At 51.9% G+C, this 23471-nt stretch overlaps 7 protein-coding genes across 7 annotated transcripts; 4 read left to right on the top strand and 3 right to left on the bottom strand.

The window, feature by feature from the left end:
• Positions 1–60: 60 nt before the first annotated feature.
• SCP_0116570 (hypothetical protein) lies at positions 61–4565 on the bottom strand (the record flags this gene model as incomplete). Its single annotated transcript, XM_027753877.1, has 12 exons — positions 61–741; positions 794–1021; positions 1075–1197; positions 1259–1377; positions 1436–1463; positions 1517–2856; positions 2906–3043; positions 3093–3404; positions 3512–3736; positions 3785–3898; positions 3946–3996; positions 4517–4565. The coding sequence occupies 12 exons, from the start codon at positions 4563–4565 to the stop codon at positions 61–63; spliced, it is 3408 nt and encodes a 1135-aa protein (XP_027609678.1).
• Positions 4566–6153: 1588 nt separating this feature from the next.
• On the top strand, positions 6154–8532 carry SCP_0116560 (putative indole-3-pyruvate monooxygenase YUCCA8; the record flags this gene model as incomplete). Its single annotated transcript, XM_027753876.1, has 11 exons — positions 6154–6859; positions 6915–6939; positions 6992–7031; positions 7081–7429; positions 7479–7550; positions 7605–7725; positions 7788–7894; positions 7951–8089; positions 8172–8317; positions 8379–8423; positions 8483–8532. The coding sequence occupies 11 exons, from the start codon at positions 6154–6156 to the stop codon at positions 8530–8532; spliced, it is 1800 nt and encodes a 599-aa protein (XP_027609677.1).
• Positions 8533–9544: 1012 nt separating this feature from the next.
• SCP_0116550 (NAD-dependent protein) lies at positions 9545–10585 on the bottom strand (the record flags this gene model as incomplete). Its single annotated transcript, XM_027753875.1, has 4 exons — positions 9545–9697; positions 9763–10246; positions 10310–10436; positions 10489–10585. 4 exons carry the CDS (start codon positions 10583–10585, stop codon positions 9545–9547), a joined length of 861 nt encoding a protein of 286 aa, XP_027609676.1.
• Positions 10586–12721: 2136 nt separating this feature from the next.
• Positions 12722–15483, top strand: SCP_0116540 (hypothetical protein; the record flags this gene model as incomplete). The annotated part of the gene is made up of 4 exons (XM_027753874.1): positions 12722–14179; positions 14236–14508; positions 14569–14591; positions 14643–15483. The coding sequence occupies 4 exons, from the start codon at positions 12722–12724 to the stop codon at positions 15481–15483; spliced, it is 2595 nt and encodes an 864-aa protein (XP_027609675.1).
• Positions 15484–16030: 547 nt separating this feature from the next.
• SCP_0116530 (hypothetical protein) lies at positions 16031–16624 on the bottom strand (the record flags this gene model as incomplete). The annotated part of the gene is made up of 1 exon (XM_027753873.1): positions 16031–16624. The coding sequence occupies one exon, from the start codon at positions 16622–16624 to the stop codon at positions 16031–16033; it is 594 nt and encodes a 197-aa protein (XP_027609674.1).
• A 1406-nt stretch (positions 16625–18030) lies between these two features.
• SCP_0116520 (hypothetical protein) lies at positions 18031–18672 on the top strand (the record flags this gene model as incomplete). Its single annotated transcript, XM_027753872.1, has 1 exon — positions 18031–18672. The coding sequence occupies one exon, from the start codon at positions 18031–18033 to the stop codon at positions 18670–18672; it is 642 nt and encodes a 213-aa protein (XP_027609673.1).
• Positions 18673–18689: 17 nt separating this feature from the next.
• On the top strand, positions 18690–20090 carry SCP_0116510 (kinase-like protein; the record flags this gene model as incomplete). Its single annotated transcript, XM_027753871.1, has 4 exons — positions 18690–18830; positions 18892–19152; positions 19215–19231; positions 19286–20090. The coding sequence occupies 4 exons, from the start codon at positions 18690–18692 to the stop codon at positions 20088–20090; spliced, it is 1224 nt and encodes a 407-aa protein (XP_027609672.1).
• Between the last annotated feature and the right edge of the window lie 3381 nt (positions 20091–23471).

Raw genomic sequence — 23471 nt, 5'->3', positions numbered from 1 at the left:
GCGCGACATTTCCTAAAAGGATAAGAATGCAAGTCGAATGAACGATGTATATCCAGACGGTCAAGAATCTCCGTTTGGGTCGTCATCGATGAAGATACGGTCAACGTCCTTCCAGACAGCCTCAGTTCCTGATTTTCTGGCTTGCCAGATCTTCTCCCGCTCCAGCCAATATTCTAGACGGTAGTCAATGGTAGAAGGTGCCCATATTCTCTCATGGGTATCGGGCTCTATCCGTTTGGTGAACCAGCGCGGTCTGTGAGGAGGCAGCCTGCCTTCGTCGCGTGCACGCCGCGTGACGCGCTGGAGATCCTCCTGCTTGTTTTTCAGATTATTCGCATGTTCGTAATTTCCCAGCTCAAATGCGCGCTGGTCAGGGCGCAACCGGCAGTCCGTGGGAGACACGAATGGTTTGAGGGTGTCCGGACAATCATTCAGCGTAATCGCAAATGGCGTCAGATTGAACGGCGCAGGAGGCTTCACCGAGTTGCGCCACAGGAGGATATACTCCGCGGTCGGAGAAGGAGAGGTGGGAACAGCCACGGGCACGTCAGGATGCAACTGCCCGATGCCAGTTCCAACAGCCCGAGCGACAAGCTGACTGTTCCAGCGTCCAGCAATCTCATACGTTACCGTGCCGTCCGAATCCATAACGTAGCCTGAAATCTCATAAGCGTCCTTCCCTCGCCAACCGCGGGGCTTGAACGTAAGTAAACATTGGTCTTGAGTGCGATGGTTCGTGACCTGAGTAAAGCGAAAGTGAGGTCAGTAGATCGCTCACAAAAATATCACCTACGATCATGTCTCCATAATGATCGATGGTGGGCGAGCCAAGAATAAAGCCGGATACGTTTGTAGTGACTTTCTTCCAGCTGTAATGCTCGACTACTTTGCCTGCCAGATGAGGAGCTTTCGCTTTGGGATAATGAGGTGCCTGGGCCTCTGGGAGAAGGAGCTCAGCATGGGCGACTCCTGTAGGGCGAATCTCGAAGGATTTGCCCATGAACTTGTTCTGAGCGTCCACCTGAACAATAACTGCTCAGCTTCCTCCTACGTCTACAGAATCAAAGCACCTACTTCGCCATAGTAGTGCCACGAAGGCGACTCCGCCCAACAGGCGGAAATTGGCGGATGATGGCTGACCTGTTCGGACATGTACCTGTAATCCTTATCAAACCGCACGTACTCGAACGTCTCGCCCTACAATATACTGGTGTATTAGAACATCGTTACAATCACGAGAACGTTGAAGTCGACACACCAGCATAGGGTTGAATGGCTTCGCGATTCGCCCGATCGTAGACGAATAATTCGACATCGCAAACGCCGCAACAAACGCTATGCGTCGCTGAGGGTCGCTCTCGGCACACGCTGCGTCAACTGCATATGTGCTCAGAAACTGCAAAATGTACTAAGGATTGATTGAAAATATACTAACGGCATTCCGAAAATTCCATGTCTTCGGCCTGTTACGCCTGCATAAGTAATAACACTAGAAGTGAACGGCACTTCCGCTCACCATACGCTGCAACATGCTCGTGGGCTCGTTGAAAAAGACAGGGAATGAGATCTTGGTCAAATCCTTCCCAATACTGTTCTTCAACACTGCCCAGAGGCTCATCGGAGGTCGATTGTCGCTACTAATAGCGAGTCGCTTGCGGAGATATTCGTAACCCAAGTATTGTTCACGATTGCGCGTGATGAAGAAGCCATGAGACGGAGCTGTGAGCGACTGCGTGACGATGAGGTTGGGTAGCGTATTGGTCTCGATGGCGTCGAAGAACTCGTCTTCTTCGTCCGTGTCCGCAAAGGACTCGGTGTCCATCGCTACGGGTGAAAGGGAAAGCGGCCACACACCAGCTCCTGTAGTGATTTGTGCAGCAGAAGGCATCCGTGGTGAGACAGTAAGGTCGGTTGACGCAGCAAGCGGACCCTCTGTTGGGGTAGTCACGGCCTCAGCCTCGGTGGGTGAAGCCAACCGAGAAAGACGCTTCTTCACGGTCCCAGAGTCCTGGCCGGTCGAAGCAAAACTGGCGTCTATCGTGCGGCTCCGGCGGCGCGACTTGCTGCGCAGCTCTCGCTCCATGGCGTCGCCCTCGCGCACGACGACCTGTAGGCTCTCCTCCCAGATGGCCTGACGCTCGCGTTCGCGCTCAAGCTTCACTTTCCACCACTCTTCGCGGTCGCGAACCATTTGCACGTACTCGCTAAACATCCCTTGCAGGATGCCAAATGTATCTTCGACTGCTCTCCGTGCCTCGGTGACTTGAGGAGGCATGTTCGACGGGAGTGGCAAATTCGCAAGCAACTTACTGGTGAGATCCACTTGTGCTTCAACCGCGTTGCCCTGCAACTCGAACGACGCGCTATGCGGAGGCAATTTCTCTGTCGACTCCGCAAACGACGTCTGTTCGCCCTCCTGGTCATCTGAAGGCGCCCGCCCACTACCTTCTCGCGCGAGGTTGTTCGCATCCCCGATGTCGTCCCCCGCAAGCGAGCTCGCACGCGAACGGGTACCGTTCACTCCCGGCCTCTTGCGAGGGAAGTAGCTGCCCACGAACGAGCCGATCGTAGACGGCGGCTTGTAGCTGAGCGCTTCGCTATCCGCGCTGCCTCGGTCGCCGTCCGCATCACGGCGCGCGAGCTCGATGCTCCTGCGGAGCGCCTGGTTCCAGCGGGACGCCTCAACCGGGTGGTTCGCCTTAAGGTACCACTTCTGCGCGCCTTGGTGCCCGCGCGCTGGCGTCGCGTGCACTTCGAAGCGCGGCCCAGAGCTGCCCTGCGTGACGTGCAGCACCGCAGTCTTCATCGCGATCGAGCCGCGGCATGCAACGTTCTCATCTTCCTGGTGGCGGTAGTCTGCAGGGCTCCCTTAGCAATCGGTTTGCAAAATACGAGAATGACGTACAGGAGAGAACACCGTCCTTAAGCACGAACCACCGCGTGTTGTACCCCTTCGCGACGTTCGTATACTTGTTGAGGTACCCTTTGAGCTCAGGCGGTTCGGATGACGGTACATTGATCAAAGTTGTATCCTGATTCGTGACTATGACGTCTCAGTCAAGATCACCCGCTGCGGAGAAGAACGCACGTACACTGTCTCAGGAACACCCGCACGCGGTCATCCTTCCCAACGCCGTCACCTACTGCTCTGCCCTTACGATCGCGCACGAACACGTCTGCACCTCCGCGAATCGCGAGCTCCACAAGTCGCAGATCTTTACGTCTCGCTGCTTCGTGAAGGAGTGTCCGGCCGGAAGCGTCGTCGATGTACGAAAGATTGACGAGGTGGATGCGGGGTGATGACACGAGCTTAAGAAGAGCACTTGGTGGCGACGCGGTAGGTACAGACAGTATGTACGTGCGAAGAAGGGAGCGATATGATGCATTCAAGAGCGAGCGCGAATCTGTGCGTAAAGTCAGCATCTCGCCGCTAGACGCACGGTGCAAAAACTCTTATGGCGATGAAACTGCCAGACGTTTACAGGACCCAGTATTCAAAGACGTTACTCGCCTTGGATTGCACGAACGGTGTCCTTGCCCTTGGCTACCTCTAGGCATGTCCTGCAGTTACCGTCTCTCGCACTGTCATCTATGTTGTCTTGCTCAAGCAACAGATTTACAACGTCGGTACGAGCGATGGATGCGGCAAGGTGGAGAGCTGTCGTGCCTGAGCCCGGAGGGTAAACAGAGTTGGGCGAAATAGAGCGATGGGAGAGCAGCAGTGAGACGGTGTCGCCTGCGGAGACATTAAGAATGGCACCACGGCTAAATATGACGCACTCACATGAAGCGCATCGTATGGCCAGATGCAGAGCTGCAGCTCCTACATCTGTGTCGCCTTCCGAGGATTTTCGACTGGAGATATCCGCCAGGAAAGGGTGAATGACAGTCGGATCGCCTATCGAGCCATCAGGTGCGTTACATAGATGGTGACGCACAACTTACCGCTCCGGAGAGCAGTTAATAGTTTGACTTGGTACAAGTAGTCAGGGGTATCTGTAATAATGGCAGAACATGAGTAACAAGCAGTGTTGCGAAAGCTGATCAATAGAAGCGATCTCAAGCCGACGGAGAGTCCCTGCAAGCTCGTAGGGGCAGGTGAATCAATACACATACTACTTCACATCTTTCACATGCGTAACTCAAGGCACAGTATGAAGAAGTAACGGAGGGTCGACCTTCGGAACATAGAGTCTCTCATCTCAGCAATATTTCTAAGAAACCAATACAGACCGGGGCGTGACGCCTATCAGCTGCGGTCGCTTTGAAGCTCTCTACAGCTGGTGATGGCTCAGCTCGAATAAGTGAAGAGCTTCCTCGGCCGAAGGGAGCGCCAATGGACATCAACAGCCGCCCCGCAGGCTGTACAGTGACAACGTCGACCTTGCACTGCAGAACCCCCGAGCAAGTATGACAGCATTCTGGTGCTTCCAGGTAGCATGAGGTATGTCTCGGACCCTCCGTCGGTTTAGATTGCACCATAACCTGATTGCAACGGCTAGAAATGAACACGTACTGCCAGAATCACGCCCACGGGTCGAACCCGATGCTGACGAAGAGCTCATGTCCGAGTAGACAGGTTGGGTACACTCGAGAACTTAGCAAAAGCAGTCAGCACATAAATCTAAAGCAAGGAGGACGGAGAGGAGACTTGTAGAGGCCTGGTGGAGCGACGGCCGTCAAGTTGGGGATTAAGGAAATGTCTCTTTTTGGCCCCAATTTAGCGCTTTGGCCGTGTTTCTTACATATCGGGGGAAATTGTGGTCAAATGGACAGAAATTTGGGCCAAACTCAACCCCGGCACCGGTGCTGTTCCAACTTCCAAGTCCTCCTGCAGCGCCATGTCCCAACGTTAACAGCTAATGAAAGAATGCTGTCGACTTCTGTCCCTTGATGTTGCTTTAGGTCTCAGCTGAGTCTGTGACCGAGAGCTAAGGAGTGGGCATAGGAGAGACGGTTCTGACCCGTGTGCGCTCCGATATTTTTACTTGTTCATGACCATTGATACTCAGAAGTGTAGGGCTCGCAACTATCTCCAGCCTGGTATCTTCCGCAGAAGCTCACCAGATCGCCAAGATTTCGCGACAACCATCCTGTGAATATGCTGACGACTGATGCTCCCATCGAGATACAGACTTTTGGCCACTTCTGTGCTCCTCGGTGCTGGAAATTTTGGGACGATTAGATGGTGGAACGTAACTGGCGACTCATCATAACTCGCTCTTCGCATATCACCAAAGAAAAACTTGCTTGATTGACCTCCAAGAATGAACGTCTGCCGACGACTAACCGGTTAACTTGCAGTGTGTGCTCTCGGTTCTTCGCTCTGTTTGGTGCTCAGAATGAAAAAAGTCTCGGATTTCTCGCGACTCCCCGACTTTCGTATACTAGCTTTCTGACGGTAAACGCTGCAGTGATAATTCAACGCATATCGACTACTCAAGCAGCGGTTTCACACTTTGTATCATCTGCTGATAAGATTCGTCGCGTTCGAGGCAAGTGCACTTATTTCTGCGTGGGCCCCAAACTCCTTCCAGCGTGACCCCGAAGATTTCGCCACTAGGCTCTCCTCCGCCGTACTCTCCCGCGTACACGTTAAAATGTGTTGATATTACCTGTGCAGCTGATCACTCAGGGCTTCGACTCTGTCCTGAAGGGGGTATCGGTCAAAACCGTGACTTCAACACACACATTGCGTGCATCTTTACTCGTGTCGCTTGCTTTTTTTATCTTCAAGAACGTTCCTTGATACGCATTTCCCCGCTTATGTCGTTACTCCGGGTCCGAATCTCAAGTATCAAGTGACCTGACATCGCTGCAGAGTGCGCTTCTTCGAAAATCGTACGTCCTGTTTTGCATCTTGTATGCTGTTTGTTATGGTCTCGGATCTCCCATCGCTCTGGGTGAAGACTAGAAAGCTTTAGAGGGTGTACCGAACTGTCATGCACGCGAGTGTGACGCGCACGGGAACATCCCGTGACTTGTGACTTCCGCGACACGGGCGTGGGAGAAAGTGGGCTCAGAGCTCGTCATTTGAAGATTTGCACTAGGTCACACAAAAGGTCACCTGTCGCGTCTTCGCAGATCAAGTCATCAGCCCATCGCAGTTCTATAAGTACTCGTAGAGCCCGCTTCGCCTGTATCCTACTCGTCATGTCCGATACGCCCAAGCCCAGTCTACCCACGCTCGACAAGCTTGGCGTGACCATCCCGGACGACCTCGACGTCCAGGCGGTTGCTTCGGGTTGGTTTAACGCATTCTCGCAGCAAGTCTCTGCGCACAATGTCCCGGGCGTGCTCAGTCTCTTCGTGGACGACGGCTGGTGGCGAGACATGCTCGCACTCACTTGGGAGTTCCGCACCTTCCATGGCGCGAAGAACCTCCAGCAGTTCTTCGAGGACCGCCTTGCCGCCTCGAAATTCTCCGAACTGAAGCTCGGGACGACTTCGCTTGAGAAGTACGCTGAGGACGTCGTGTTCCTGGAAGGCTTTTTCACATTCGAGACCGACGTGGGCATCGGCAGTGGTATCTTTCGCCTAGTACCGTCCGAGAGCGGGACATGGAAGGCTCACCACGTATACACCAACCTGGAGGAACTCAAGGGTTTCCCCGAGAAGACCGGGTCCCACCGCAACTTCCTCCCCAACCACGGCAAGTGGCTCGAACAGCGTGCGCGCGAGCGCGAGTTCCTCGACGCGGACCCCAAGGTCATTGTTATCGGCGGCGGGCAAAGCGGGCTGGACGTCGCCGCGCGGCTGAAGCTCCTAGACGTCCCGACGCTCGTAGTCGAGAAGCGGAAGCGGATCGGCGACCTGTGGAGGCATCGGTACCAGGCGCTGTGCCTGCATGACCCTGTCTGTGAGTGTGCCCCTGTCCCCGATTTGTCCGCCGTAGCGTTGCTGATGGGCCACAGGGTATGACCACCTGCCATATATCCCGTACGAGTTTTCTATACTAGCAATTTAGCTCGCATTGACGAACACGATGTAGATTCCCCTCATCATGGCCGGTGTATACCCCGGCTCAAAAGGCGCGTCACCCCCGTTTGTTGTTTGATCTTTGATTAATTCGTCCCGCAGCTCGCAGACTGGCTCGAGTTTTATGCTGAGTCGATGGAGATCAATGTCTGGACATCGTCCACGTTGAAGCACTTTGAGCAACGTGAGGACAAGACCTGGGACGTCACTGTAGAACGCGCAGACGGTTCGGAACGCAAGCTCCACGTTGACCATGTCGTTCTCGCTTTGGGCCTCGGCGCAGGCTCCCCGAACATGCCTTCGATCCCCGGACGAGAGGAATTTCAGGGACAGGTATTGCACTCTACAGAGCACAACAGCGCAAAGGACCACCTCGCAAAGAAGGTTCTCATCATCGGCGCGAGTACTTCGGCACATGATATTGCCGGCGATTATGTCGACCATGGAGTAGGTGAGTGCTCGGCTGATCCCTGCATATCAGTGTTGACGTCCTATATTAGATGTCACGCTGTACCAGAGGAGTCCAACGCACGTTATGTCCACAAGGAACGGCATGCCGAAGCTTCTCGATCGTAAGTCCCCTTCTGTTTTTATCGAGCAGTAACAAGCTTCTGACGATGACCCAGGCTTCTATTGGCAGGGCAGGCACCCCACCGAAGTTGCTGATCGCCTCAACGCGTCGTTTCCCACCTCCTTGCAGGTGTTCTTCTGGCGGCGTATCATCGATGATATCGCCCAGGCAGACAAGTGAGCCTTGGAATTGGTTATAAACCTCCTCCGTTCATAAGACGAATCGACATGGTCGGCAGACCGCTCCTTGACGGGCTGCACAAAGTCGGTTTCAAGACGTACGCAGGCTCTGAGGGCGCCGGCTTCATACACCTTTCGATGACACGTGGAGGAGGATACTACCTCGGTGTGTCCAGGGTTCTTGCACACACTCTTGTGCGAGCACTGATAGACGAACTCTAGACGTTGGAACATCCCAGCTGATCGTTGACGGGAAGATCAAGCTGAAGAACGATAGTCCAATCGAGCGGTTCATAAAGACTGGGATCCGTTTCGAGGATGGCAGCGAGGTCAATGCGGACGTTGTTATGTTCGCCACTGGGTGCGTATTCCCGCTTCGACCGAGCGATTCGCCTTTGGACTTTGATCCACCAATGGACTGACGAGTGCTTTTTCGCCTCTAGGTTTGACAGTCCCATTAGCGCTATCGCGAAACTTGCCGGAGAGGAGCTCGCTTCTAAGATCACACCTATCTGGGGTCTCAACGAAGAGGGTGAGCTGCGCAGTGCGTGGCGCTGGCTCGGCGTGCAGAACCTCTGGTTCATGATGGGTACATTGAGGTCTTCAATCTCAGCCGCATAATGCTGACCATCGTTCTTTCTGATGCTCAGGCAACCTGTCGTGGTGTCGGTTCCACTCGAAGCACCTTGCTCTCCGTGCGTGTTCTATTTATGTCTCCTGTTACTGCCTTTGAACTTAACGTGATTGATCTCAGAAATCAAAGCGATACAGGAGGGAGTGTATGGAGAGCGCTACACGACATAGAAAGTTGTCTAAGATGGGTAGATTTTTGAACACCACTTGTATCATCATCTGCGCGCGCTGTCGTATCGGTCTCCGCAGATTTTGTTGTCCGTGTAGGTTTTTGTACACGACATCCATTCTGTTCTTACTTCCTATAGACCAAGCTCAATTTTGATAGCTTTGCTGACTGCCAATGCAGTATCTGCCCCCTTCAAGCTGCTTATAATGGCAAAATCCCGAAGAAGACGAAAAACATAGCGCTGCATTGTCCTCCAGCACACTAAGCATTCAATACACTGGCATTTCATGGATGAATCTAGTATGAATGTCCAACCGGGATCAACCTCTATCTGTTAGTTTTGAGCCTCTCCGAAAGCTGCTTCCCCCCCATCCACTCAACTCATCGACATCTTATTGCCGTTTGCAGTAAAGTTGGCGGTCGCGCGGATTTCGCACGTGTTGCGCCGTTTGCACTGTAAACGAAGATGTTCCCCTATCTCGACAACCAGCCACCGGAACCCACAACAAATAAACGATCAGCCTGCATACGTGTCGCGGCAGCCACAGGTCTGCTGTGTTATGGACACTACGAGCCAGTGACTCCAGCTTCTGCATCAAATCGTGCTCGATCTGTGGGCCAGAAAATTTTCGAGCAGACTCCTACGATTGCATTACTGGTCTTCAATATTCTTCAATGATTGTAGCGAGCGCTCTTGACCTCTGAACTCGTGGCTCGCGGATTGTCCACAGCTTCTTGTACATCTACCATCGACCATTTCCTCGCTCGTGCACTTAGCGATGTTCCCATGTACCGTTGTACCTCTGTCCTTATTTGCTCACTCGAGTCCTGTCAAATCCCGTTTAACTGTCTGATCTCTTTTGCGTCTAGACTGGACCCCGAATCAAATTCAAGAACAAGGAAGTCTTGGTATGGTGTTACTGGTACGTGCCGGTGCCACTAACATCTCATACACTACAGCACTATCGTACCAGTCATCGTAGTAAGTGTGCTGTGTTAATCAAAAATAGCACATCAACTGTCGAAGAAGATACGCGGCAGTGTTTCCTCACAAGGCCCAGCGAAGAAGAAGTCCGCTCGTTCATCATCGGAGGAGTCGATGTTGAAAATAGCCACTTTGCCACCGTGCTCAGTGACTTCATATGCAAAGCCTGCAGCGGGTGACACCTAGAGTAGATTCACGCGAACGTTAACGGTTATAGCTCTGCGAACAAGATTATCTGAGCACTCACTGTCGAAGAAGTGCCGATGACAAGGCAAAGATCAGCTTCGTCGACGACGCGATAGACGTCCTTCAGATGGTGAGGAACTTCATCGAACCACACCACTCCGGGTCGAAGCAGTCCACCACAACCTGGTTGGCAACAGTGGGGAAGATCTTCCTCCGGAATATAGGTCTCCGATCTGAACGGCACGTTCTTGAGAGCTTGGCATAACGGGCTCTCTGTGCGTGATTCTCGGTGACCGCAGACCGTGCATAAGGTGTCAACGACTCTGCCATGGATCTCAAAGATCTGTGACGTTGACAACGGTGCGACGAAGTGGTGGTCTTGGACACGCTTGGCAATCACCTCTTTCAAGGCGCAAATGTCTAAGCCGTCGATATTCTGAGTAATAATGGTGAATCGGGCAAGGGGTGCAACGATGCGCAAGTTCTCAGGGACACACAGGACTGCTAGCGCGATATGGCCCGCGTTCGGTGTGGCGTGCAGAGACCTCATTGCGAATCACTTAGTATCATGTCGGTTAGTTTGCAATGAATGGAATCGTTGAACGTACAGTTCTCGCAGTTGATGATAGAACTGCCATACCTGGCTTGGATCAGCGAGAAACCCTTGAGGAGTAGAGAATTCCAGAGGGTCATAAGAATTCCAAAGTCCACCAAAGTCTCTGAACGTTGGTATGCCTGGCCAAATGTATAGATTTAAGCAAGCGAGAGATGTTGCGGGATCGCTCACCAGAGGCTGCAGACAACCCGGCTCCGACCACGGCCACTATGCTCTTGCTGCTCTTCAGGACCCCGCGAAACGCTTCTATGTCGGTTGATGTCGCCATTAAGCTCTACTGCCACCATAATCTAGGCAATTATCAAGACAAGTAGGAGTAGGTGTGACACGTTGGCCCGGGACGGAGCTGGTCACGAATCTTGATCGATCACTCGAGTCTATGGAAGAAGTACACCCTATCTTCAGTTAAGATATTCGAATTGAGGCCCTGGCTTAAATGGCGGTACGCTGGAACACAGGCATTCATGCATCATGACTCGTCAACTTGAAGATACTGTGCCATTACGACCAATCCGGCCAGTCACGCGTCCGAACGGGGTTGGCCTGGCCGGAATCCTACATATATATGTCGCGGGCGTAGTGGCCGGATGGTACAAACTTGGGTACCCAGGTCGTGACTTGGCCGGCAGGCCGGTCACCTTTCCCTCCTCAGCGGCTGGCTTGGCCGGCTAGCCGCAACGTGTCCACCGTCCGCTGTCACGACTGTTCCGACCGGGTGGCCGGATCGTCACAACTTGGCTGTCCGTTGTCACACCCCCGGCCGGAATTGTCGTAATGGCACAGTATCTCGCGCAGTTCACTGACATGGCAAAGTCCACAACCATCGAGACAACAGGATATTGCGGAGTAGGTACTGTAAAATACGTTCCTCGTATCGCGATAACATCGCAGAACTCTTACATCATCATTGTTATCAAGCACATTCAATACTGCCGATCCATCCGCTTTCCTGATGGGACGGGGTAGAGACTGAAACTTTCTGATGCTCTAATCAATTAATTCGGTCAGTAACAGATCCGGAGTGCGTCTGCCAAGATTGACTCACCAGCCAGTGTAGAAAATACCGCGCCGTTCATGTTCCGGTGGGTACGGGGCGTACTTTATCTCGCCGGTGTCTTTATCGCGCATGTAGAAGTATGCGGACGCTGCGGAAATGGCGTCGGCAACAGTGGCTTCCGCGTAGTTCGCATTTGGCGGCTTCATAATGAGGGAGGCTCTCTCCATATCGCGCACAGCTGTTTCCACCCACCAGGCGCAGCCGTGGATGCTCTCAGTGAACTGGTAGTTAAGTCTGCCACGAGAAACGAGGGCATCGAAGACTGCACGGATAGTGGAACGGTCTCCAGTGGGGTGCGCCGTGATCGCATGCATGTGGTGCCACGTTAGTTTGAACGGCTTCGTTGTGATTCCCAAACAACCCATCCTCTGCCTCCCATTCTCATCCGGCTCCACTTGTTTGACCATGTCCAGGACAACCGACGTGGCGGGACCTACTACAAACCACAAACGCCAATGGTTTGCCGCATCGTTGAGAGCCTCACGGATCTGGGGTTTGTCGGCAGCGGCATACATCTCGGTGAAGGGAGCGTCGAGGTAAAGATAAGCATCTGGGCTGATGTAAGGATTGGGTGGTAGCGCAGGATCTTGTTTGGGCATCATGGGTGGCATACTGTGGAGACAAGGTAGTGCAGGTGAATACTGTGTGTTGGCGGGCACTGCTGAGTCTTTTGAGTGCGGATGCAATACGTCTTCTTAAATAATTCTCGGGGTATTCATCTGATGCACCTCTTCAGACTTCAAGGCGATGCTGGCAACCCAAGACGACTAATCTGGCGCGCTCATTCGGCCCCATGTGAGACAGCTCTCCACACTATTTCCAGCCCATACGTTCCTTCTTCGTGTGGTGATGTACATCAGTTTCTCACACAGTGGTATTGTGGCGTAAGTGACTCATGATTGGAAAAAAATACCTACGACAGAAGCTCGAGCCATTTACCGCAACCAGCAGACATGGGAAGGTATTTTGATAGAGACCGGTATCGATTGATCTATGTTGTGGTACAGGGTGTATTCTCCGTGCTCAGACACGCTGCATGTATCTTTAACATCCTGACCACGCCCTCCGCTTGGATGCATCTATTATTCTCCTGAAAGTTGGAGCGAGTACAGTGTTTCCTGCAGGTTGAGAGCAGATGAATATATATCTGTTCGCCACGCTGCCCACCTGTGGATGCGTGTTTACCAGGCGCTAGAAGAGCCAAGGAAGGCGCTACGCCAGAATGGAAGCAGATCTCGTATCCTGTTTTATCAAACTTCTAGACCGTCCTCGTGTCAACTCATCAAAGATACCAGTGTAACTGCAGCTGGGGGGCTCTGAATCACTTGGTCACCGCCGCCACAAAGAATGGATAGGACGGCGTCTCTCCGCACCGCGCCGTCAGGTAGGCAGGTAGTTTCCAAAAAATGCAACTTAAGAGCAGAGCTTCTATCAGAGTACAAGGACTCGACCTTATATGGCAGTGCGAACAAACAACGCACGCATCCGTGGCCAGTGGTCGCGACGGCACTGCTGTTGAACTTGTCCATGCATCCTGCTATGCCGCGGTTTAGCGTATCTCATTGGATTTCTCCGCAACCCTCGTCGCCTATCTGGTGTTCCAGGACTATTCACCTAGATGTCACTGACGACGACCCATCTCATCTCGCTTTTGCTACGGTCCTTGCTCTCCGCCACCATGAATGTGAACTTGCAATCAAATACCATATAATTGATTCGTCTGGCGGACATAAGATTCTGGTTCCCATCCTTGATACCACCGTTGCCACCTTATCGAATTCAAATCCAGAAGGGCGTCCTGCTGTGGCACTGTGTATGACCCAGGAGCGTTTGGTATCCCCTACTGAGCTCGCGATTTCGCTTTCCGTCCCCGTTCTCATAACACATTATATTCTTTCAAGTCGGCGTTCACTTGACATCACTTTTGATACGGATGAGATTGAGACATCCCGTGCGGGATGGTTCCTGATTCATATAGCCCAGGCCCTTCACCATATTGCACTGCACGGGCCACAACGACCTCCCAAGGATCTATTCGCCGGAGTTGTAGAAAAAGCCCTTCTCGAAGGTGAAAGCAGCGCCACCCGCTACGATCGTTGGCATCGTTCATTCGCACCTCCGGTAGGCAGCCTATTACTGGACTGCTTTGCGGAGCGAGCGAAGACAGATCCCCTGGCCACAGCGATAGCGCATGCAGACCTGCAAGGGTCTATTACACGGACATCCCATGTCTCATACGCCGCAGTTCTCGCTCTGTCTCTGCAGTTGGCAGCCACTCTCAAGTCCGTGGGTGTTGGCGTTGGTGACGTCGTAGCAATTTGTGTTGAAGACATTCGACACATCGCCGTGTCTATATTGGCCGTCTTAATCTGTGGCGCAGCGTACATCATATTGGATACCGGCAACACTGACGTAGAGGCACTGTCTACGCAATCGACGTCGTTGCCGAAGCTGAGCGCTGTACTGTCACAACAGCGGGAATTCAGCCAAACTTTCGGACCTTCCCAGAGTCTCCCCTTTGTAGATCCGGGGAAACTCGTCTTCGATGAAAGCATCATTCTCACATTGCAGCTACCTTCGACGTTCATTCGTCCCGCCTCTGTGCAGCCGTCCGCTACTGCATACTTTAAGCCCAGTGTCGACTCCGAAGGTGAGAAGACGTGGATTGCTGTCACACATGAGGACGCTATCCACCACCTGAAGGAATATTTCTCCAAGTTTGGCGCAGGATCTGATTTCCGGTTGTTACATCTTTTCACTGTTCCAAGTCATTTCTTAGGCCTAAACATATGGCACACATTCATGGTCAGTTCATTTTCTACTCTCTTACCTAAGTTGCTCTGTTGAGAGACTTTGAGCAGCATCGATCCGCATTATGTTTCGTATCCCAAGAACTGGAGAGTGGGATCTCAATGTCCTCTCTGGTCCGCATGACAGGTTGCACCCATCTAGCCGTGCCGCCTAACCAGGTGGAGAATGCGTCCGCGTTGGTTTGCAGAGCGTTAGAAGATACTGAAGCGGAATCACTACAAGCTGGTGGTAAATTGCCCCTCCGGACATTGGTTGTTCCTCGTCTATCCTTGGCCACGTGGAACCAGCTACCTCTCGCACAGACGAAGATTCAACTGATGGTGGTAAGGAGGCGTCTCGTATCTTGATCGCCGCATATTGATTGATTACGTGCTTATTATCAGCATGAGGAAGAGGATCCGTCGAGGCAAGTCCTGTATTCTTTCTGGACTGTTCAGCCGCTCATCGCGAGATTCAGTGTGTATCAACTGCCGGAGAAACCTTCCGAAATCGTCTTACTTTACCAGAAGCAGGACACAGACTTGACACCGCTCCATGTATTGGCGCTGCTTCCGAAGGGCACCGTCATACACGACATGGGCCCTCGCATCGTACAGATCACCGGAAGCCTAGCTGTCAAGTATGGCTGGTCGGTCAGCGAGCTTGAGGCTCGGAACATGCTCTATGTCCTAGAGCGGACCTCCATTCCGATCCCTGATGTCCATCTGGTTTTCAAACAGGGCAACATCACTTACATCATCATGCAGTTCATTCATGGACCGACAGTCCAGAATTGCTGGCACATGCTGGACGCCTCTCAGCGTCACAGCGTCGCTTCTCAACTCGTACGATACATCGACGACCTGCATTGCAGCAGTGTATCGGCGCCGTCTAATAAGCCTGGCCCGCTGGACGGAGGGAAGTGTGAGGGACCGTGGTTCACATTCTATGGTGCCGGTCCGTTCGCCTCGTACGAGGAGCTGGTCACCTGGCTCAACCGGAAAGAAGTGCTGTCACAGACCAAGAGTACAAACTCCTTTACCACCGACCGTCCTCTCGTCTTCACTCACCAAGATCTATCTCCGAGAAATCTTATTCTGGATGATAACGACAAACTGTGGGTCATCGATTGGGAATTAGCAGGTTGGTATCCCGCGTACTTCGAGTATGCATGTATTCTGGCAGACGTCGGCACGCCGCAGGTGCGAATTCCGGATGGCTGGATGAAGACCATGTTATCCCATCTTCCAGACTACGATGTCGAGTATCGTCTTTTGCAGTCCATTCAATACGCGTTGGATGTCATGCCGTTTTCATAGCTGTCTTTCTCCCTTTTTATTGTGCTGGGACTGATCTATTTCGGAATGTAAACATATAGCCAGCTTGGATCTCTGGCGCTATACTTCCGCCTTAGACGGTGCTCTACCAGTTGATGAATTTAGGCAAGTTTGAGAGAGCTAGAGTGCCCCTCGTGACTAGGAGTAACTTGCCAACACTCTGTACTCTTATCCGCATGGCTTTTTCCATACATCCAATGAGCACAATTAACCATTCAACGTTCAATCGGCGTAGGATTCTCTGGCTTGCTAAAAGGGAACCTCCTTGTATACCATTGCAATATCATAAGAGTCTCGATCAATCCTCCTTCGGAATTGGTGGGTAGCGTAATACAATCCGCAAGGCCGTGACAGTTGGAATCTAGGCACATAGTGCATACATTTATTCGATGGCATTCTCCAAACTCTGCTGTTCTCCAAGTTTCTCATCCAATGACATATTGGCCTGGCCAAAATGCAGAAAAACTCCCAGAAACTCTCTGAATGATGCAGGCGATCATGCGAGGGTCAGTCATATCTTTAGTTGTCATCACCGTAAATTAACGTACCAGTAGAAGATACTACATCGAGGTTCCAACGCGAATGGCGTCACCTGTATTCCGCCGTCCTCCTTCTCCTCATAGAGATTCTTGACCGCCTCCAAGACGGTGTCAGCCATGGTGTCATGCGTGTATACCGCTCCATCTGGCTTCCTGATAAAGCCATGTTCCTCCAGGTCCGCCACAGCCTTTGCCACCCACCACGCACAACCTGTCCCCATTTCGGTAAAACGGTATCTCAATCTCCCATTGCGGATGAGGAAATCGAGGACTTTGCGGACAGTTACGTCGTTACGTCTAGGAAGCGCTTTGATTTCGGTCATGCGACGCTTCGACAACTTGAGAACGACGCCTATAAATGCGCTTTTGTCTTGGACCGACGTCTTGACCATGTCCATAACAAGACAGTTGTTAGGACCGAGGGCGAACCAAAGTCTCCAATGGTTGACCATGTCCTGCTGCATGGGACGCTCGAGGGCTCTTTCGGCGACGATGTACCTGGCGACGAAGGGGGTGTCCATCCATGGTTCGGCATCCTTATCGATTGTCGGGTTCTCCAACAAGTAAGACCCTTTGTCAAGCATTGTCGATGAGAGGTAAGATATTTGGGGATATCCTGCGGTGGAAAACGGCTGCGAGTGTTGGTGCGTCTGCCTTCTTGCATTACCCACTCACGATGGGCTTTTATGGTGTGCTTGTGTATCATGCCCTCAAATCACCGGATGTGACGGCGACGTTCGGGATTGGTAGTCGTTGTTCTGCACCTCGCTTCTAGATTCCACAGAGTGGCTCGACTCGTTCTGTATTGTTTCCGCCCTTCCAAATTCATCCAATAGATCAGTGATGCAACATCATTCCCACCCTCCGCGTTTTCCAGCTAGTGTGGAATGTGAGTGGAATATTCTCAGACTACAAAATATGGGATAAATGACTCATGAAGGTGGCCTGCCGCAGGAGACGCGTCGCCACGATCGGGCCTCGAGTTCGCCCAGAGTATCAGTAATTGGTCTGAGGAGGAACCGTCATCCCCCACTCAATATCTCTACGATTCTTCCCATATGTGTCTAGGCCTTGCGTTGTGCACATCGGCGTAGCCGAGATACCTAGTAAGATCCAGAAGCAGATTCTTATTTCACTTGAAATATGAGCTCGTTGGAGAGCTGGAAGGGATGCCAAAATTCACGGTGAGAGTGCTCTGTAATAATTTTCCTATACGCGTGTCTTCATTCTCCATCGTACATGCGACAGCCGCGATCGAGGGGTAGTGACATAGTATGAGTCAACTTGAAGCTAATAAGTGCACTTGTGACTCCGGATATCTGCGCTCAGAGTCAGAGTGAACGGGAGCGCTACAACGCCCCGAATTTGTATTGTGGGTGCGTGTGTTATGTCTGCACTTATATGGTATGGGAACCAAACAGGGCACGCGATCGGCGTTCCGGCAGCCTCTACTACTAATCTACTAATTCTATCCCGCCTCTCCAATTAGCTCGTATTGTAGCTCGTACATGCTATGCCACGCCTTCCTTTCACTATCTCTCATTGGGTTCCATCGCCACTTTCGTCGCCCTTATGGTGCTCCAGAACGCTCGACTTAGGCATAACCGGTGGCGACCCGTCTCAACTAGCTCTCGCTACAGTCTGCGCTCTGCAGCACCATGGGTGTAACCTTGGAATAAAGTACGGCATACCTACCTTGTTCAACGGGTGCAGAGTCATGTTACCTGTCCTCGAGAATTCCATGCCCTCGCCCTCGCCATCGGCCCCGGTTGCATCCCCCGCTGTAGCGCTATGTTTTTCCTGCGAAATGTTTGCATCGCCAGAAAAACTTGCCCTTTCGCTGTCTTTCCCAGTACTTATCACGCACTACACCCTCCTAGATCGTCACTCGCTTCAAATTACGTTTGATACAGCAGAAATTTCAAGATCACAAGCGGGATGGTTTTTGATTCATGTCGCACGCGCGTTCCGTCACATTCACACAAGCGGAATGCACGCGCTGCCCAGGGACTCGTTCCCCGGACTTGTAGAACAAGCCCTCCTCGGTGACTCGCCAATCAACGCTCGCTACAAACACCCCCCTCTCTCGTTCGTCCCTCCGACTGGCAATCTGCTCCAGGATTGTTTTGCAGAGCGAGCGAGGTCCGACCCCCTCGCCACAGCAATAGCTCACGTGGAGCTTGAAGGCTACGTCTCACCCTCCTGCAATGTCTCCTACGCGGCCGTTGTCGCGTTGTCTCTTGAGCTAGCGGAGAAGCTGGGATCTGTCGACGTTGGGGTCGGTGACGTTGTAGCTATCTGCGTTGAGGATGTTCGACACGTAGCCATTTCCACTCTGGCTGTCCTTGTCTGTGGCGCTGCATATGTAATTTTAGATCCCGGCAGCACTTACAACACAGCACTTTCTTCCCTGTCGGCGGTGCTACCGGGTCTCCACGTAGTCCTGTCAGCACCCCGTGGTTGTGGCCCCAGTGCTGAACCTGGGTCTCACCTCGTTTTCGTGGATCCGGGCGAACTTACGCTCGACGAGGCCTCGGTATACTGCTGCTCAAAATCGTGCATTCCGCCATCACTTCGTCCGGACTGTATACAGCCTTCCGCTACTGCGTATTTGAAACCTGCGTTGACTTAGAAGGCAGGACTACGTGGATGCCTGTTACTCACGAAGAAGCCATTCGTTATCTATCAGATGAGTATGACACGTTCGCCGGAGGCTCAGACTTCCGGGTACTGCATCTCTCTGGAATTCTAGACTACTTTCTGGGTATGAGTATATGGCACACGTTGATGGTCAGTCAGTTTCTTTACATTGTTTTCTTGGCTTGGCACTTAGCTCGTGGATCTCGAGCAGCATAGATCTGCATTATGCTATGTACCCTCAGAGTTGCAGGCGCAATTTTCTGTGACATCCCTCATTCGTCTGACGGGCTGTACCCATCTGGCCGTACCTCTCGATGTGTCGGCGGTGGTTCACGAGGAGGTAGAGAAGATGGCCGCGAATTCGGCTCTGGCACAGAAGAAGTCGTCGCTCCAGACGTTGATAGTCCCGTGTCTTTCCTCAGCAAACTGGGGAATATCCTCTCTTTCGCACTCGAAAATCCGATTGATGGTGGTAAGCAGAATCATTGAATTTATCCAGGTATTTTTACTAACGCTGTTCGATGTCGGCTGGAGGGAGATGACCCTTCCAGGCAAGCCTCTTAGTCTTACTTGTCCGATCGTTGAGTTGCTGACTATGTTTTCAGGGTAAAACCGTCTCCTCCAAAACCTGCAGAAATCTCGGTACTCCAGCGGAAGCCGGACACAGACTTAACTCCACTGCGTGTTCTGGAACTGATCCCGCTAGGTACCGTCATACATGACTTGGGGACCCGGGTCGTGCAGATCACTGACGACCTCGTCGTCAAGTACGGGCCTTCTGTCCGCTATGTTGAGGCGCTGAATACGCTCCATGTTCTGGAGCGCACTGATATACCGGTGCCCGACGTCTACCTCGTTTTCAAGCAAGGCGATGCCACCTACATAGTCATGCAGTTCATCCGCGGACGCACCGTCCAGAGCTGCTGGCACATGTTGGACGACTCTCAGCATCAACATGTTGCTTCTGAGCTGGCACGATACCTATGTGAGCTGCATGCCAGCAGTGTGTCGACACCGTCCAAGAGGCCTGGTCCTTTAGATGGGGGAAAGTGCGAGGGCATATGGTTCACGCTCTATGGTGCTGGTCCGTTCGCGACGTACGAGGATCTCGTCTGTTGGCTCAACTGGAAGCTCGCCCTCTCGGGTGCGCCTACCAATAGGCAGTTCACCACCGACCACCCTCTCGTTTTCACCCACCAGGATATGTCTCTGAGGAATCTGATCCTCGACGACGTAAACAAGCTGTGGGTCCTTGATTGGGACATGGCGGGGTGGTACCCTGCGTATTTCGATTATACCTGCATTGCTTCGGATATTGGCACTCCGGCGGTGCCAATCCCTCTCGGGTGGTCGAAGACCATTTTATCGCATCTTCCTGATTATCAGGAAAATTACCGTAGTCAGAGTTGACGATTCTGTGAACGATTCTGGTGGCGATTCTGAGTCGATTTCGGTGAACTGAATCGTGTGAAAATCCTATCAATTTTGACCACCCCAATTCCTCGCAGGTGTTTCTCGCGATTTTGTGCTGATCCCAGCGAGGATTTTGCTGTGCTGTACTGTCGAGGAAATAGACAGACATAGCTTCTTTATTAAGGGGTGCAACAAGCTATCACCCTATGCTGTTAATATGAGTGAACAGTAAGGAAGGCGTGGAACCGCTGAATCAGAAAGTACCGAGAATTATGTGGAAAATTATCGAAAATAAGGTCACAGCCCATGTATTATCACCAGAGCAACGAATCTATTATGATTTCTATGGAGGATAAGTAGTTGTTTCTAATGATTACAAATTTTGTAGTAGTAGATACAAAGGAACAAGAATCGAGGTGCGAGAATCGGCGATTCTGAGGTAGAAGCGCCTCCAGAGGCGATTCGACGATTCGACGCGATTCACGTCCGATTCTGATTCTGAGTCGATTCTGGATGCAAAATCGTCGTCAGAATCGGTGCTCGGAGAAACTCTGAATCACCCCAGAATCGCCAACTTTGACTCCCCCTATTGCTTGGGTGCTAGATGTTATGCCGTTCGCGAAGTAATAGTTTTCTCGGTTTATTTCAGTTGACCTCCGTGTTGTGCTTAGTGTGGATGTCCGCCAATATGTGATTAAAGTATCGTTGCCATGGGTTCCGCCGAGGTGTATATCAGACCCAAGCACTACAAGATCCAAGATTCCAAACTTTCCGTCTCATGTCCTCGTTGCCAGCAGCCACGTGATCGCAAGGCGGAAGCCCTCGCCACCCAGTATGATGCAACTTCCACTGCAACTAGCTGTCTTTTTACTTTCTGTACGTCGACAAGCGAACGAAGAATGAGAATAATCGGCATCTTGGCGAATTACTCAGGAGATGAACTTTATATTGGCCAACCTACCAGCTCCCCTCAGGCTGAACTTGGTTTCAGGAGGGTTCCGATAAAACTAAATCCAGCGCGTTGAATGCTCGCTGCGTTGGAAGCTTTGGCTTACGGACGCATGAAATCGAGACATCCATCGGACATCGACTTGGTTCCCCTCAGATTAGCCCGCTTTCTCCAGGATCAGTGGCAATCATCATTGTGAGCGATCTTGTTGCCTGACGTCTGCGCTGTGCTCAAGAGTGTGGTGTATTAATTAAGTACGCTTGGAGAACCTATTGTGGTCTTGCGGACCTGCGAGATTTCCAGTCTTCTGTAGGTAAACGCCTGATGGGGCTTAGACCAGGAATGATGTCGATGCGCAATTCGTCAATGAAACCCTTACCGAGAAAGAGAGTGGTCGCCAAGGGTAAGATGTGCAGTATTTATTCTCGGGTGTATTTTGATTCTTATGAAAGGGTAGGTCGGCTACGTATACAATTATCGTGGACCTTGCTCCAGCGTGTGAGCAACATGACAAGGGTAAGAGTCAAGACCGACGCATGAACAGCGGGGAAACAGGAACCAGTTGGCGAATTTAAATGAACCGCTTACTGAACATGGACCGTGGAAGGCGACTCGCTCGGTGGTCGCTGTCCACTCGATCGGGCGCTAAAGATCAGGCATACGGCGGCGTAATCATCTCACGATGGCCGCTGATAGCTCGTAAGACAGTGGGGTATACTGTGCTGATCTTCATGTGCGCGGGGGTTACGCCCAAAAACTCCTACAGACGTTCCTCACACTGTACAAGTCCAGAATCTTCTAGCCTTCTCGAGGACATCTTTCAGACTTTGTCATGGTTATGAATGGCATATACGGCAATGGAAGCCTAAGCTGGGATCGATCTCCAATATTTACTGTACGCGCACGAAAAGTTCAATTTCTATTAAAGGTAAGCTGGCAATGTAAACCTTGTACGCCTCGTCGAGACTAATAACCGATCATGGATATTCTCCCTTGTCACGGATCTTGCAGTGGCGCAAGCGCGGTTCGTTGAAGCAATGGAAGGCGTATTACTTGAACTGAACCGAGTGTATTATGGGGGGACTTCCGCTACTCGATGTTGCTTGGAATGACTTGGAAAACAGTCAACAATACTTTCGAACATTGCATAGACAACCGTACGGATTCAATCATTCTGAGATCGTTCGCCGCTATTCACTCCACTTCCACGTCGCAGTGCGTCTCAATTCTGTGTTGATTCTCTAATATCCGGTGGATTGATCCTCAACGTTTTCAGCGACGGCATTCTATGGTGTGTAATTCCTGTGAGAGATACCAGCTACATGAGATGCGTCGTTGACTGTTTACCTCATATCTTCACACCGTTTTGACGAAAGATTTAATAACCGTACTCTCTCTCTCTCTCTCTTATTGCGTTATGTCCCATCCATCTCAGCCATATGTAGGATCATGCACGAGGTGAACACGGTTAATCCCGCATGGACGTGAGGAACGCCGCATCCTACCATATGATACATGCCACGCATCATTTTCTCACCATCTCCGCTGCGCAGCAGAGATTATTCGAGCTGCTTTGAATCAGCTGCTACGACTTTGTGCGTGATTGCGTCGCTGTGAGGCCTTGAACTTGCAATTTAGTCGCGCTCAACGTCTGATTGGCATGGCGAAGTGTCCATGCAGCTGCACGGCATTCTCGGGCAGATTTCCGTGAGGCTGCAATTCCGCTGGCCCATCTAGTAAAACTGAGAGTACTTGTGTACCCCAGGACGCGTTCACGTAGAACACGTGGTCGCGGTTCGCCTCCCGACGTCAATGACTGACTCGGAGCTGCTCCTTCCCCACATTCAATACTCTGAGCACCTGGCTGTCTCAAATTTTTCGTGCTCGTGCGGCACCGCTTACGCACGTCTTGCTCGTTGCGCATCGATAATGCCGATGGCTCGTTTCTGCCTGTCCCCTGTCATCCTTGTTTTTGTCTCTCAGTGAGCAGGGTACGCGTGCAACAATTGGTTCGGCGGCGCTTAGGGAAGTCTTTCGTCTATTTTTCTGTCGAATGTGAACAAGGGGTTGCCGAGTTCTTCGTTCTGCTGACATAGCACGCAAGAATGGACTTTGTTCGCGATTATGACTTCCGTCGCTTTTTGTGTATCCTGTGCTTGTGACTCAGGCCTGGGACATTCGACGCGGGCTCGGATTCTGTGTTGTTTCAAATCTGGCTTTGATCGAGGTTTCTTGTGTGCAACCCTGATCTACAACGACCTGGATCGATTCAGACAACCGTGCAACCATGGCATGCGAGCGCATGAAACATGTGCGCTGACCGTCCATGGCTTTATGGTTTCTCCCCGATACGTGAACAACTGCTACCATGCTACCATCACTCCTGTGGAATATGCCGGAGAGGAAACTCTCCAACGTGCACAGCTCCA

Source organism: Sparassis crispa, assembly GCF_003851025.1.
Source record: "Sparassis crispa DNA, contig_000000F, whole genome shotgun sequence".
In the NCBI taxonomy this organism is placed as follows: domain Eukaryota; kingdom Fungi; phylum Basidiomycota; class Agaricomycetes; order Polyporales; family Sparassidaceae; genus Sparassis; species Sparassis crispa.
Note: the sequence above shows the minus strand (reverse complement) of the source record. Positions and strands in the feature narration are given on the sequence as shown.